Here is a 13,338-nt window from a genome sequence, read left to right as displayed (position 1 = left end):
TTGGTGGGCGGGAGAAGGGCGGGGTTTGCACGGTCACGTGAGGGCCGTGGGGGGGCCGGAGCGATGGCGGCGGCGTCCGGGGAGAGGTAGCCGGGAATGGGGACAGGGAATGGGGACAGGGAATGGGGAATGGGGGTGGGGAATGGGGAATAGGAATGGGGACAGGGAATGGGAATGGGGAATGAGGACCGGGACCGGGACCGGGACTGGGACTGGGAATGGGAATGGGGACAGGGAATGGGAATGAGGACAGGGAATGGGGACCGGGAATGGGGACAAGGAATGGGAATGGGGAATGAGATCCATACTGGGAATGGAGCAGGACGGGACTGGGAGTGGGGTGACACGGGAATGGGCGGAAGAAAGGGGAGTGACAGCAGGGAGGGGGGTATCCACTACAGGGGACACCAAGAAGGGGACAAGGGGACACAGGGACAGTTCCAGGCCAGGAGGTCCTTGATCAGCAGCCCCAGAATCTCCACCAGCATCTTCCAAAGCACCCGGAGCCGCTCGGCCTCGTGTCCCCAAAGCCCTGAGCAAGCCCCAAGTCCTTCCCGGGAGCTCTCAGCTCCCTCGGACCCAGCATCTCCCACACCTCTGGAACAGCCCCCCACTTCTCTAGCCCCATCTTAGTTCAACATCTTTATTTTTACCCAGGTTTTGGGTGTTTGGAAAGAATGAAGAAATGTGAAAAGAAGATCCAGGCCATGAGGAGCCAGGAGGATGTGGAGCCCTCAGCCAGGTGTCTTCCCACCAGGGATCACCAGCACCACAGATCACCGGGGCTCTGCCCACCGGGGTCACTGGGGATCATCCAGCGCGGATCCTCCCGTGGGGATGGAGCTGGAGCAGCGCACGGAGCTCTTCCCACACTGGGGGCACTGGCAGGGCTTCCCTCAGTGCTGGCTGCGTTGGTGTTGGGTCAAGGCTGACCTCTGGGAGAAGCTCTTCCCACACCTGGTGCACTTGTAGGGGCTGTGACATCCCAGGAACAGGGCTGGGATGGGCTCTGGTGCCTGGGACATCCCCAGCAGCAGCAGGGCTGGGATGGGCTCTGGTGCCTGGGACATCCCCAGCAGCAGCAGGGCTGGCTGTGATGCTCTCCAGTGCCTGGGCCGTGCCCAGGGGTGCTGCTGGCTGGGGTTGGGTTGGTGCCTGTGCAGTGCCCCGGGCAGGGTCACAGCGGGGCAGCTCTCAGTGTCCCCAGCAGGCCACGCTGTCCAGGGCAGCCGTGCCAGCACTCACTGCGCACTCGGGGCAGGCTGGGCTGGACGGGGCTCGGGGCACAAACGCCGCCCCCGGGGCTGGGCTCTGCCCCTGCCTCTGGGGCCCAGCCCCTGCTGGCAGCGCCTTGGGCAGGGCACGGGGCTGCTGCTGGCCCAGGGGGACAGGCCTTGCCCCCTGCCAGCTGCCCGGGCCCCTCGGGTGCCTGTGCCACAGCCCTGTGCCTCCTGTCCCCGCTACTCCCCGCCACCTCCACTCCCTCCATCAAAGCCCCACTCAACCTCTGCACTGTGACCTCTGGAAAGAACAAAAGAACAGAAAGAAAGAATGAGAGAGGGAAAGGAGAAAGGAAAGGAGAAAGGAAAGGAAAGGAGAAAGGAAAGGAAAGGAGAAAGGAAAGGAAAGGAGAAAGGAAAGAGGAAAGGAAAGGAGAAAGGAAAGGAGAAAGGAAAGGAGAAAGGAAAGGAAAGGAGAAAGGAAAGGAAAGGAGAAAGGAAAGGAGAAAGGAAAGGAAAGGAGAAAGGAAAGGAGAAAGGAAAGGAAAGGAGAAAGGAAAGGAGAAAGGAAAGGAAAGGAGAAAGGAAAGGAAAGGAGAAAGGAAAGGAGAAAGGAAAGGAAAGGAGAAAGGAAAGGAGAAAGGAAAGGAAAGGAGAAAGGAAAGGAGAAAGGAAAGGAAAGGAGAAAGGAAAGGAGAAAGGAAAGGAAAGGAGAAAGGAAAGGAAAGGAGAAAGGAAAGGAGAAAGGAAAGGAAAGGAGAAAGGAAAGGAGAAAGGAAAGGAAAGGAGAAAGGAAAGGAGAAAGGAAAGGAAAGGAGAAAGGAAAGGAGAAAGGAAAGGAAAGGAGAAAGGAAAGGAAAGGAGAAAGGAAAGGAGAAAGGAAAGGAAAGGAGAAAGGAAAGGAGAAAGGAAAGGAAAGGAGAAAGGAAAGGAGAAAGGAAAGGAAAGGAGAAAGGAAAGGAAAGGAGAAAGGAAAGGAGAAAGGAAAGGAAAGGAGAAAGGAAAGGAAAGGAGAAAGGAAAGGAGAAAGGAAAGGAAAGAGGAAAGGAAAGGAGAAAGGAAAGGAGAAAGGAAAGGAGAAAGGAAAGGAAAGGAGAAAGGAAAGGAAAGGAGAAAGGAAAGGAGAAAGGAAAGGAAAGGAGAAAGGAAAGGAGAAAGGAAAGGAAAGGAGAAAGGAAAGGAGAAAGGAAAGGAAAGGAGAAAGGAAAGGAAAGGAGAAAGGAAAGGAGAAAGGAAAGGAGAAAGGAAAGGAAAGGAGAAAGGAAAGGAGAAAGGAAAGGAAAGGAGAAAGGAAAGGAAAGGAGAAAGGAAAGGAAAGGAGAAAGGAAAGGAAAGGAGAAAGGAAAGGAAAGGAGAAAGGAAAGGAGAAAGGAAAGGAAAGGAGAAAGGAAAGGAGAAAGGAAAGGAAAGGAGAAAGGAAAGGAGAAAGGAAAGGAAAGGGGAAAGGAAAGGAGAAAGGAAAGGAGAAAGGAAAGGAAAGGAGAAAGGAAAGGAGAAAGGAAAGGAAAGGAGAAAGGAAAGGAGAAAGGAAAGGAAAGGAGAAAGGAAAGGAGAAAGGAAAGGAAAGGAGAAAGGAAAGGAGAAAGGAAAGGAAAGGAGAAAGGAAAGGAGAAAGGAAAGGAAAGGAGAAAGGAAAGGAGAAAGGAAAGGAAAGGAGAAAGGAAAGGAGAAAGGAAAGGAAAGGAGAAAGGAAAGGAGAAAGGAAAGGAAAGGAGAAAGGAAAGGAGAAAGGAAAGGAAAGGAGAAAGGAAAGGAGAAAGGAAAGGAAAGGAGAAAGGAAAGGAGAAAGGAAAGGAAAGGAGAAAGGAAAGGAGAAAGGAAAGGAAAGGAGAAAGGAAAGGAGAAAGGAAAGGAAAGGAGAAAGGAAAGGAGAAAGGAAAGGAAAGGAGAAAGGAAAGGAAAGGAGAAAGGAAAGGAAAGGAGAAAGGAAAGGAAAGGAGAAAGGAAAGGAAAGGAAAGGAAAGGAAAGGAAAGGAAAGGAAAGGAAAGGAAAGAAAAAGGGTAAAAAGAAAAGAGAAACATGTAGCCATTTGGCCCTGCCTGGATGCCAGGCACCCACCAAAGCTGCTCTCTCACTCCCCTCCAGAGATGGACAGGAGAAAAAACAGAATGAAGGCTTCATGGCTTGAGTTAAGAACTGGGACAGATCATTCAGCAAATGCCATCATAGGCAAAACATTTTTGAAATTACAGGTATTAATTGAATTTATTTCTATCCAGATCAGGGCAGGATAGTGAGAAGTAAAATAAAGCTTCACAAACACCTTCTGCCTGTTCCTCCCTCCTTCCCAGCTCTGCTCCTCCCCCAGTGGTGCAGGCAGACAGGCACTGGGGGCTCTACTCCGTTCATCACCCGTTGTTTCTCTGCTGCTCGGGGAGAGGAGTCGTTCCCCTGCTGTGCCAGGGGTCCCTCCTGAGACACTTCTCCATGAACTTCTGCAGGGTGAGTTCATCTCACGGACAGCAGCTCTTCACAAACTGCTGCAGTTGCCGCACTCTCCCATGGGCTCACAAGTCCTGCCAGGACCCTGCTCCAGCGTGGGCTCCTCTCTCCACGGCTTTGCAGGTCCCTGCCAGGTCCCTGCTCCAGCACAGGTTTCTCATGGGGTCCCAGCCCCTGCTCAGGCACCCCCTGCTCCAGCACGGGCTCCTCCAGGCGCTACAGGTGCATCTCTGCTCTCCGGGCCCTCCATGGGCTGCAGGGGCCCAGCTGCCTCCCCAGGGGCTGCCCAGGGAATCTCAGGGCAATCAGCTCCAGCCCCTGGAGCAGCTCCTGCCCCTCCTCCTGCCCTGCCCTGGGGTGTGCAGAGTTGCTCCTCTCACGTGTTCTCACCCTGCTCTTCCCTGCTCACAGTTACACCTACACCATCACCCATTTTCCTAAATCTCTTGCCCCAAAGGTGTTACCGCCATTTCCAATTGGCCCAGCCTTGGCCAGCGGCTGGTGCATCCTGGAGCTGGCTGGAATTGACTCTGTGGGACACAGAGGAGCAGCTGCTTCCAGCAGCCTCTCACAGAAGGTGCTCCTCGAGCTCCCCTTACCAAAACCTGGCCATGCAAACCAAGTATAAGCATGGTAGGGTTTTTATTACCATTATTAATTCTTCTTTTTGCTATTGTCACTATTATTGCTATTAACATTATTATTTTTATGACTACTAATATTTTTAGTATTTTTGACTCTATAAGTAGTGGCTATAGTAGAACTCAAAAGAAAAGTTCTTAATTGCAAGTAGAAGTTATAATTTTGTCAGCCTCTTGCCCTGCCCTGTTCTTTGTCATTGCTGTGTGTGAAGCTGCTGCTGCCAGGGCTCCCTGTTTCCCTGGTTTGGGAAATTCCATGGCATTGCTCACCTGTCAGAAAGAGAATGGCTCATTCCAGTCAAATGCATTGCCTGAGCTCTTCTAGTCCCCGTGCTGGAAGCTTGTTTTCTAAGGTTGTTGACTTTCTCAGCTTCTGTTAACGTTTGTGATTTTATAACAGAATGTTCTGGGATGTGATTTTGCAAGATTCTCTAATCAGATTTCAGCTTTGCTCTTGGATTCCTTGATGGTGTGTGAGAGCTGAAGGCAGCAGTTTGTGTGGGAAGCCTTCAGCGGGAGCTGGGATTGCCTCAGCAGCAGCTGGCTGTGCCCGTGTGAGCAGAGACACCAGAGATGCCATGAACGGAATGTTGTGCCCGGCGGGAGCCCGCAGTGCCCGGCTGGAGGGAGCTGCGCTGGGAGCTGCAGGTTGTGCCGGGGCCGGGCAGTGGCCGGAGCGATGGACACTGACCCTGGGCCGGGCAGGGGCTCGGGGCCCTGCGGCGCTGGGCGCTCGGTGCCCGCTCAGAGCGGGGCTGTGCGGGAGCCGGAGCAGCGAGAGAGCCCGGGCCGAGCATCAGCCCCGGGGCGGGCACGGCTGGGAGGGGGCCCAGCCCGGGGTCCCGCAGAGCCCCCCTGCTCCAGAGCCGCAGCTGCGGCAGCACCGGGGCAGCACCGGCAGCTTTGGGGCACGGAGGAGCCGCGGGCGGGCGTTCCAAGGGCTCCTTCAGGGCAGGATTTTGTCCCGGTGCGGGGCAATTCCCGGGGCTGGGCGGGCTGGGGCCGCTGCCGAGCGCCGCCGCCTTTGCCCGGAGCACCCGGGCAGAACTCTCTGCTCGGGGCTCTGAGAAACACGTTCAGTCTCCTGTGAAAATTCAAAGAGTTTAATAAAGGACAAGAGGAGACAAGGTCCGTGGAGCAAAGGTTATTACGGCCGGGTGCAACTTGGCACTGAACCAAGACTACCCTGTAATCTTCGGGATATCCCTTAAATATCTTTGCCTTCCATCAGCCTGTTGCATATTCATAGACACTCATGCATAGTAAACTTTTTTCCCAAACTGGTTTCCATATTCCAAGAACTGTTTAGCGTGGCTCCTCCTCGATTCCACCGTTTTAGAGCATGTGTATTCCGTGGTTGTGGTTTTGTTCCTTTTTTATCATCATCTTCAGTTTTGGCCACAGCCCACACTGCCTTCAGACGGTGAGTGCTGATGGCTGGCACATCTGTACCAGGTGTCTTCATCCCATGTTCATTGGATGTTATCCCAGCCAAGCAGGCATTGTAACACAAGCACACTTATATCAGCTATTTCACTATTATGTCTAAGCTTATAATTAACTACAGAAATCAAAACTGTATCTTTATAACAAAGTTATTTTAAGACCGCCCATATAAAATCCATGTTAACATTTGCGCAAAGCCAATATTGCAATATGTATCTACACCAGGGCCAAGGGCCGGGCGCCTCTCGGCGGCTCCGGCCCGGCAGAATTTTGGGGGTCCTGGTGTTGGTGCCGGCAGAGCCCCGGTGCTGGGCCGGGGGTGCGTGGGACCCTCCCTGGGGGGGTTGGGCTGCCCGGGGCAGGCGCTGCATCCTCAGCCCGGAGCCACGGGGGGATCGCCCGGGACCGGCGGGCTGGGGACTGGGAGAGCGGATAGGGCGGCACCGGATCTGGGGGAGCCTCTGCAGCCTGCAGGGTCGGACATCCCCATAAGGGGGACCCGGGAGCCAGGAACGGGGAGCCCGGATAGGGGGAACCCCGGCAGCCTGGAGATGTTGGGACCATGGACAAGGGAGACCCATGGTATGAAAAATGCGTATTTTATGATTGGCTCTTTGCAAATATTCAAATGAATATTATATGTGTCATGTTAGAAAGTTACACTGTAATATTTTTAAGTAGTGTATTAAACACAGTTTAGGTTATAACATAACGTTAAAATAGAAACTATGTATGTGAAATATTTTTTAAAGAAAGCCATGAGGTACTCGCAGCGAGATAGCAGGCACAGGACACCTAAATTTTTCAGAGAAAGAGAATTTATTGCTCTCTTATCAGGAGAAACGAACTTCTTCCTGCCTCACTTAGCCCTGAAGAGACGCTGTCAGGATTCAGAGGAAGAAGCTGACACTGACCAGACAGAATCCTGTGTTTCAATGGAATTTATGCATCATGTATGAAGTGTATGAATATGCAACAGGCTGTTGTTTTTAAGGGTTAATCCTCTGTTAACTTGTGTCCCTTTTCGGGCTTATTTTGCTCGGAAAAAGGTGCCTCTAGGCAGCATAAGCCCGAAAAGGGACACAAGTTAACAGAGGATTAACCCTTAAAAACAACAGCCTGTTGCATATTCATACACTTCATACATGATGCATAAATTCCATTGAAACACAGGATTCTGTCTGGTCAGTGTCAGCTTCTTCCTCTGAATCCTGACAGCGTCTCTTCAGGGCTAAGTGAGGCAGGAAGAAGTTCGTTTCTCCTGATAAGAGAGCAATAAATTCTCTTTCTCTGAAAAATTTAGGTGTCCTGTGCCTGCTATCTCGCTGCGAGTCCTCTCTTTAAAAAAGTATCTCACATAGCATAGTTCTATTTTAACATTTTATTATAACCTAAAACTAGATTTAACACACTACTTAAGAAAGTTAATACAGCATAAGTTTCTGACATAACACATATAGTATTCATTTGAATTTTTGCGAAAAGCCGATTATAAAATACGCATTTTTCACACACCCGAACTGAGCAGTCCGAGGTCCCCTCCTCTGCCCTGTTTTGTGGGGATGACGGGGACTCGGCTGCTTTGATTTTCCTGGGAATTCCCTGGGAATTTCCCCTTTGCTGGGTGAAATTACGGCTCGCGGTGGGTCCGGGTCTCTCTATCTCGCGGGGTTCTCACAGAGAGTTTGGGTTAATGCGGCAGAAAGGGGTTAAGCCTTGGGCAGGCACCGCTCGGGTTAAACCAGCCGGATAAAAACCTGACCGCGGTCTCACCCGGGCTTTGCTCCCAGCGCGGCTTTTTCACTGGGATGGCACGGCCAGGGACGGAACAGAGCCGAGGCAGCAGGGCAGGAGAAGCTGAGGGAGCTGGGAAGGGGCTCAGCCTGGACAAAAGGAGACCCAGGAGGGGCCTTCTGGCTCTGCACAGCTCCTGACAGGAGGGGACAGCCGGCAAGGGTCGGGCTGTGCTCCCAGAGAACAGGGACAGAAGGAAGAATTCCTTCATGGAAAGGGTTGTCAGGCCTTGGAAGAGGCTGCCCAGGGAGGTGTGGAGTCCCCATCCCTGGAGGTGTCCAAGGAGTGACCAGACATCGCCCTCAGGGCTCTGGCTGAGTGATGAGGAGAGTTTGCTCAAAGGTTGGACTCGCTGAGCTTGGAGGTCTTTCCCAATCTTCAGGGATTTGAAGATTCTGTAACTTTTTCTCCCTGTAGTTAAGTAAAAGTTAATTTGTAACTTTATGTTTTTCCAACGTTTAATGAAGATTTTCAGGTGTTCTCCCTGCTTTAAATCCAGCCTCAAGCCCACAGCATGTGTGGGTTTGGGGCTATTAAACATTCCCTGCCCAGCACTGCAGGTTCTGCTCCACAGGTCGCACTCCTGACTGGGAGTTCAATTCCTGAGCAGCCCAACTTCTGTCCAAGGATTATTGATCCTGAGCAGCCCAGCTTCTGTCCAGGGATTATTTCTTGTGAGCAGCCCAATTTCTGTCTAGGGATTATTTTTCCTGAGCAGCCCAACTTCTGTCCAGGGATTATTTCTTGTGAGCAGCCCAGTTTGTGTCCAGAGATTATTGATCCCTTACTTGCAGGGTTCCTGCACACCCCAACACTCCTCAGGTGATTTATCACCACAGTAGCCCCCGGATGCAGAGACATTTCTCCATCACATTTAAAAGAAAAGTTCAGGTGGGTTTTCCAATGAGCAGCGTGGATTTCCCTGGAGTTCACCAGCTGGGATCACGCACGCCAGAATCAGAGCTTCTGTATCCCTATGGAAAGGTGATGGCACAGGGAATATCTGCTCTGCTGCTCATGAACAGCTGCAGCTGCTTCGGGTGCTTGAATATCTGCAGTGACAATGGTACCCAGCTGTTCCTGCTGGAGGGAGCGATTTTGGGAAAACGTGGGCAGGATTGAGTTGCTGTTCCCAGGTGCCTTCTAGAGCAGTATCAATAATCTTTCTGGAAGGAATGAGCTCCTGAGATTTGTTTTGCATTCTTTTATAGAAGAAAATTAATTTAATAGACTATTGGTTTGTCCAGTGTCATTGGAGAGGTGGCACTTTCACCCTCCAATCCAAGGTCACTTTTAAAAAACTATAAATGTTAGAGTCAGAAAAGAAACTTCCTTTTTCTTCACCTTGAGAATCCCTGAAAAGAACTGCTGCACCTCACCTGCACCTGGGCGCTGGGCCCCAGCTCCTGAGGGCAGCATCATCTCCCTGCTCCCCTGTGACACAGGTACCAGCTGGGGAGCAAAAGAGCTGGGCCTGGGTGATCCCAGTGACAAAATAAAGCTATGCCTGCTTTTAATGTAGGAATTAGTGTTAAAAAGTGTGAAAAACGCAAAGCACTTGTTTTTAAAATTTTTAAAAGTTGAATGATAATAAAATGGTTATAAAAATAGCAATATAATTAGAGTAATAATAATTTGGACAATTTGGATTAGGACAATATGAGACAATAGAAGAAAAGAGTTATGGATGTCCGGGTACCTTTTTCTGGGCAAAATAGGCCCGATAAAGGACAACATTTCCTGCCAACATTAACAGAGGATTAACCCTTAAAAACAATAACCTGTTGCATATTCATACACCTCATACATGATGCATAAATTCCATTCAAACACAGGATTCTGTCTGGTCAGTGTCAGCAGCTTCATCAGAATCTTCAGGCTTTTTCCCGAGTGAGGCGGGAAGAAGTTCGTTTCTTCTGATAAGAGAGCAATAAATTCTCTTTGAAAGATTTAAGCATCCTGTGGCTGCTGACTGGTGTGAGTCCTTTCTTTTAAAAAAAAGTATCTAGCATAGTTTCTATTTTAACATTTTGTTACAACCTAAAACTAGATTTAACACACTACTTAAGAAAACTAATACAGCATCGCTTTCTAACATAACACATAAAGTATTCGTTTGAATATCTGCCAAAAGCCAATCAGAAAACGCGCATTGTTCAAAATGCCCATTGCGGTGGGTGGAAGGCGCTGATTGGGGCCGGGGCAGACGGAGGCGGCTGCGGGCGGGTCCATTTGCCAGCCCGGCCCTACTCGTTCTAGCCGCGTGTCCCTGGCAGTGGAGCGGCGGCAGTAGCGGGTGCGTGGTGCGGGCCGGGCCCGGGGCTGGTGCAGGGCCGGGCCGAGCCGATCCGTGGTGCCGCGAGCGGGGCGGGCGGGGCTGGGCCGATCCGCGGTGCCCCGAGCGGGCGATGCCCCGAGCGCAGTGCCACAGGGCGCAGAGGCCCAGGGCTCTGGGCCGGGCGATGCGGCGCAGGGCGGGAGGGCGCTGAGGGCGATGGCGGCGCCGCCGAGCCGGGGCCGTGGGAAGGGCCGGGCCGGGGCGGCTCTGCCCGGGGGGGTTTTGCTGCCAACAGCGGCGCCGGCTCCAGCGCCGGGCCAAGGGCTGCGCTGGCGGGCACCGGCTGCACCCGCAGAGAGCGGCCCTTGGCACTGGGAACGGCGGCTCCGGGCTGGGACGGCCCCAGCAGTAGCAGGAGAAGGAGGAGGCAGTGGCCGGGCCCGGGATGAGCGCTGGTATGTATTATCTGAGCAGAGCTGATGTCTCTCACGCTTTAGCTCTAGAATTACTCTGAGGCCCGGCCAGCTCCCGATCCCTCTGGCAGTGCAGCTTTTCCCACTGCTGGCATCGAGTGCTCAGGCTAGGCAGGGACCCAGCTTGGGGAGAGGGCTCTGAGGCAGAGGGGTAATTTCCAGAGTAGAAATCCATTTGGATTGAGGTGAAATGTGCATCTTTGAGTTCAGTCTGCAGCTTGCTGTTTTAGTCTGACTGCCTGTTCTCACCAAAGCCTGTACTCTAAGAAACCGCTTCAGCCAAGGACAGAGATAAGGGGGTCCCTTGAACTCTGGATCAGACAGAGAGAGGCTGCTGTGGAAAGCAGGGTCAAAATAAGCCCGAAAATGGACAGAGGTTAACAGAGGATTAACCCTTAAAAACAACAGCCTTTTGCATATTTATACATCTCATACATGATGCATAAATTCCATTCAAACACCGGATTCTGTCTGGTCAGTGTCATCTTCTTCCTCTGAATCCTAAAGGCTGAGTGAGGCGGGAAGGAGTTTGTTTCTCTTGATAATGGGGAAATTAAATTCTCTTTCTCTGAAAGATTTAGGTGTCCTATGGCTGCTATCTCAGTGCAAGTCCTTTCTTTAAAAAAAATGTATTCTACATAGCAGAGTTTCTATTTTACCATTTTCTTGTAACCTAAAACTATATTTAACAAACTATTTAAGAAAATTGATGCAGCATAACTTTCTAACACCACACATATAATATTCATTTGAATATTTGCCAAAAGCCAATTGTAAAATACACATTTTTCACAAAAGTTTTTCCCCATGGTTTGATCACAGCTGTGCTGAGGAAGAGGAAGACCCACAGCCAAATGAGGGAGACCTGTGGAAAAGCCTTGGTGCCCAGAGGGGATCCTGACCCCTGGCCTGGAGAGCTGCAGGTGAGAGAGAGAGATGAAAATTCAACATCTCCCAGAGCCCTTGGGCATGGAGAGCTGCAGGTGGGAGAAAGAGATGGAAATTCAACATCTCCCAGAGCCATGGACACACCGGACACAGGCTGCTCACCGCGGGGCTGGGGAAGGCACCGACCCTGGCTTCCCACAGAGGAGGAGGTGGCAGTGGCCAGGCCCGGGATGAGCGCTGGCATGTATTATCTGAGCAGAGCTGATGTCTCTCACGCTTTAGCTCTAGAATTACTCTGAGGCCCGGCCAGCTCCCGATCCCTCTGGCAGTGCAGCTTTTCCCACTGCTGGCAGTGAGTGCTCAGGCTAGGCAGGGACTCAGTTTGGGGAGAGGGCTCTGAGGCAGAGGGGTAATTTCCAGAGTAGAAATCCATTTGGATTGAGGTGAAATGTGCATCTTTGAGTTCAGTTTGTAGCTGTTTAGTCTGACTGCCTTCATCTTCAGTTTCTTCCTCTGAATCCTTCACGGCTGAATGAGGCGGGAAGAATTTCGTTTCTTCTGATATAGGGGCAAAAAATTCTCTTTCTCTGAAAGATTTAGGATTCCTGTGGCTGCTATCTCAGTGCAAGTCCTTTCTTTAAAAAAAATGTATCCTACATAGCAGAGTTTCTATTTTACCACTTTGTTACAACCTAAAACCATATTTAACACACAATTTAAGAATTGCACAAATAGTGCAGTATAACTTTCTAAGACAACACATCTAATATTCATTTGGATATTTGCCAAAAGCCAATTCTAAAATATGCGTTTTTCACAAAAGTTTTTCCCCATGGTTTGATCACAGCTGTGCTGAGGAAGAGGAAGACCCACAGCCAAATGAGGGAGACCTGTGGAAAAGCCTTGGTGCCCAGAGGGGATCCTGACCCCTGGCCTGGAGAGCTGCAGGTGAGAGAGAGAGATGAAAATTCAACATCTCCCAGAGCCCTTGGGCATGGAGAGCTGCAGGTGGGAGAAAGAGATGGAAATTCAACATCTCCCAGAGCCCTTGGGCATGGACACACCGGACACAGGCTGCTCACCGCAGGGCTGGGGAAGGCACCGACCCTGGCTTCCCACAGAGGAGGAGGTGGCAGTGGCCAGGCCCGGGATGAGCGCTGGCATGTATTATCTGAGCAGAGCTGATGTCTCTCACGCTTTAGCTCTAGAATTACTCTGAGGCCCGGCCAGCTCCCGATCCCTCTGGCAGTGCAGCTTTTCCCACTGCTGGCATCGAGTGCTCAGGCTAGGCAGGGACCCAGCTTGGGGAGAGGGCTCTGAGGCAGAGGGGTAATTTCCAGAGTAGAAATCCATTTGGATTGAGGTGAAATGTGCATCTTTGAGTTCAGTCTGCAGCTTGCTGTTTTAGTCTGACTGCCTGTTCTCACCAAAGCCTGTACTCTAAGAAACCGCTTCAGCCAAGGACAGAGATAAGGGGGTCCCTTGAACTCTGGAACAGACAGAGAGAGGCTGCTGTGGAAAGCAGGGTCAAAATAAGCCCGAAAATGGACAGAGGTTAACAGAGGATTAACCCTTAAAAACAACAGCCTTTTGCATATTTATACATCTCATACATGATGCATAAATTCCATTCAAACACCGGATTCTGTCTGGTCAGTGTCATCTTCTTCCTCTGAATCCTAAAGGCTGAGTGAGGCGGGAAGGAGTTTGTTTCTCTTGATAATGGGGAAATTAAATTCTCTTTCTCTGAAAGATTTAGGTGTCCTATGGCTGCTATCTCAGTGCAAGTCCTTTCTTTAAAAAAAATGTATTCTACATAGCAGAGTTTCTATTTTACCATTTTCTTGTAACCTAAAACTATATTTAACAAACTATTTAAGAAAATTGATGCAGCATAACTTTCTAACACCACACATATAATATTCATTTGAATATTTGCCAAAAGCCAATTGTAAAATACACATTTTTCACAAAAGTTTTTCCCCATGGTTTGATCACAGCTGTGCTGAGGAAGAGGAAGACCCACAGCCAAATGAGGGAGACCTGTGGAAAAGCCATGGTGCCCAGAGGGGATCCTGACCCCTGGCCTGGAGAGCTGCAGGTGAGAGAGAGAGATGAAAATTCAACATCTCCCAGAGCCCTTGGGCATGGAGAG

At 50.8% G+C, this 13,338-nt stretch overlaps 1 protein-coding gene, 1 long non-coding RNA gene and 3 other non-coding genes across 11 annotated transcripts in view; all 5 read left to right on the top strand.

The window, feature by feature from the left end:
• Positions 1 to 4: 4 nt before the first annotated feature.
• Positions 5 to 5,940, top strand: LOC129124910 (uncharacterized). Of its 3 annotated transcripts, XR_013185801.1 has the most exons (5): positions 5 to 86; positions 658 to 3,413; positions 3,513 to 3,663; positions 4,121 to 4,296; positions 4,744 to 5,940. XR_013185801.1 is itself a non-coding variant. In XM_054640108.2 (4 exons), the coding sequence occupies exon 2, from the start codon at positions 1,552 to 1,554 to the stop codon at positions 3,223 to 3,225; it is 1,674 nt and encodes a 557-aa protein (XP_054496083.2). In that variant the 5' UTR covers positions 5 to 86; positions 658 to 1,551; the 3' UTR covers positions 3,226 to 3,413; positions 3,513 to 4,296; positions 4,744 to 5,940. The 3 variants fall into 3 exon arrangements, 1 of the variants encoding a protein (XP_054496083.2); XR_013185802.1 differs by lacking the exon at positions 4,121 to 4,296; XM_054640108.2 differs by having other exon boundaries at positions 3,513 to 4,296.
• Positions 5,941 to 9,749: 3,809 nt separating this feature from the next.
• Positions 9,750 to 13,338, top strand: part of LOC129124917 (uncharacterized) — a 44,408-nt gene continuing 40,819 nt past the window's right edge. For 3 of the 5 annotated variants that reach the window (XR_013185807.1, XR_013185806.1, XR_013185805.1), the window contains exons 1-4: positions 9,850 to 10,277; positions 11,118 to 11,218; positions 12,031 to 12,131; positions 13,184 to 13,284. This is a non-coding gene — a long non-coding RNA (uncharacterized LOC129124917). The other 2 variants (XR_013185804.1, XR_013185803.1) reach the window with 2 other exon arrangements.
• LOC143696438 (small nucleolar RNA SNORD45) lies at positions 10,260 to 10,342 on the top strand. Its single transcript, XR_013185848.1, has one exon. It is a non-coding gene; the product is annotated as a small nucleolar RNA SNORD45 (small nucleolar RNA).
• LOC143696437 (small nucleolar RNA SNORD45) lies at positions 11,406 to 11,488 on the top strand. The gene has a single exon (XR_013185847.1). It is a non-coding gene; the product is annotated as a small nucleolar RNA SNORD45 (small nucleolar RNA).
• On the top strand, positions 12,326 to 12,408 carry LOC143696436 (small nucleolar RNA SNORD45). The gene has a single exon (XR_013185846.1). It is a non-coding gene; the product is annotated as a small nucleolar RNA SNORD45 (small nucleolar RNA).

Source organism: Agelaius phoeniceus, chromosome 34, assembly GCF_051311805.1.
Source record: "Agelaius phoeniceus isolate bAgePho1 chromosome 34, bAgePho1.hap1, whole genome shotgun sequence".
Lineage (NCBI taxonomy): Eukaryota > Metazoa > Chordata > Aves > Passeriformes > Icteridae > Agelaius > Agelaius phoeniceus.
The sequence above is the reverse complement of the archived record's forward strand: the minus strand, read 5'-3'. Positions and strand labels throughout refer to the sequence as shown.

Bases quoted from the DNA above. Each gene is read 5' to 3' on its own strand.
- LOC129124910 (XM_054640108.2), top strand. From the start codon at position 1,552: ATGAGAGAGGGAAAGGAGAAAGGAAAGGAGAAAGGAAAGGAAAGGAGA.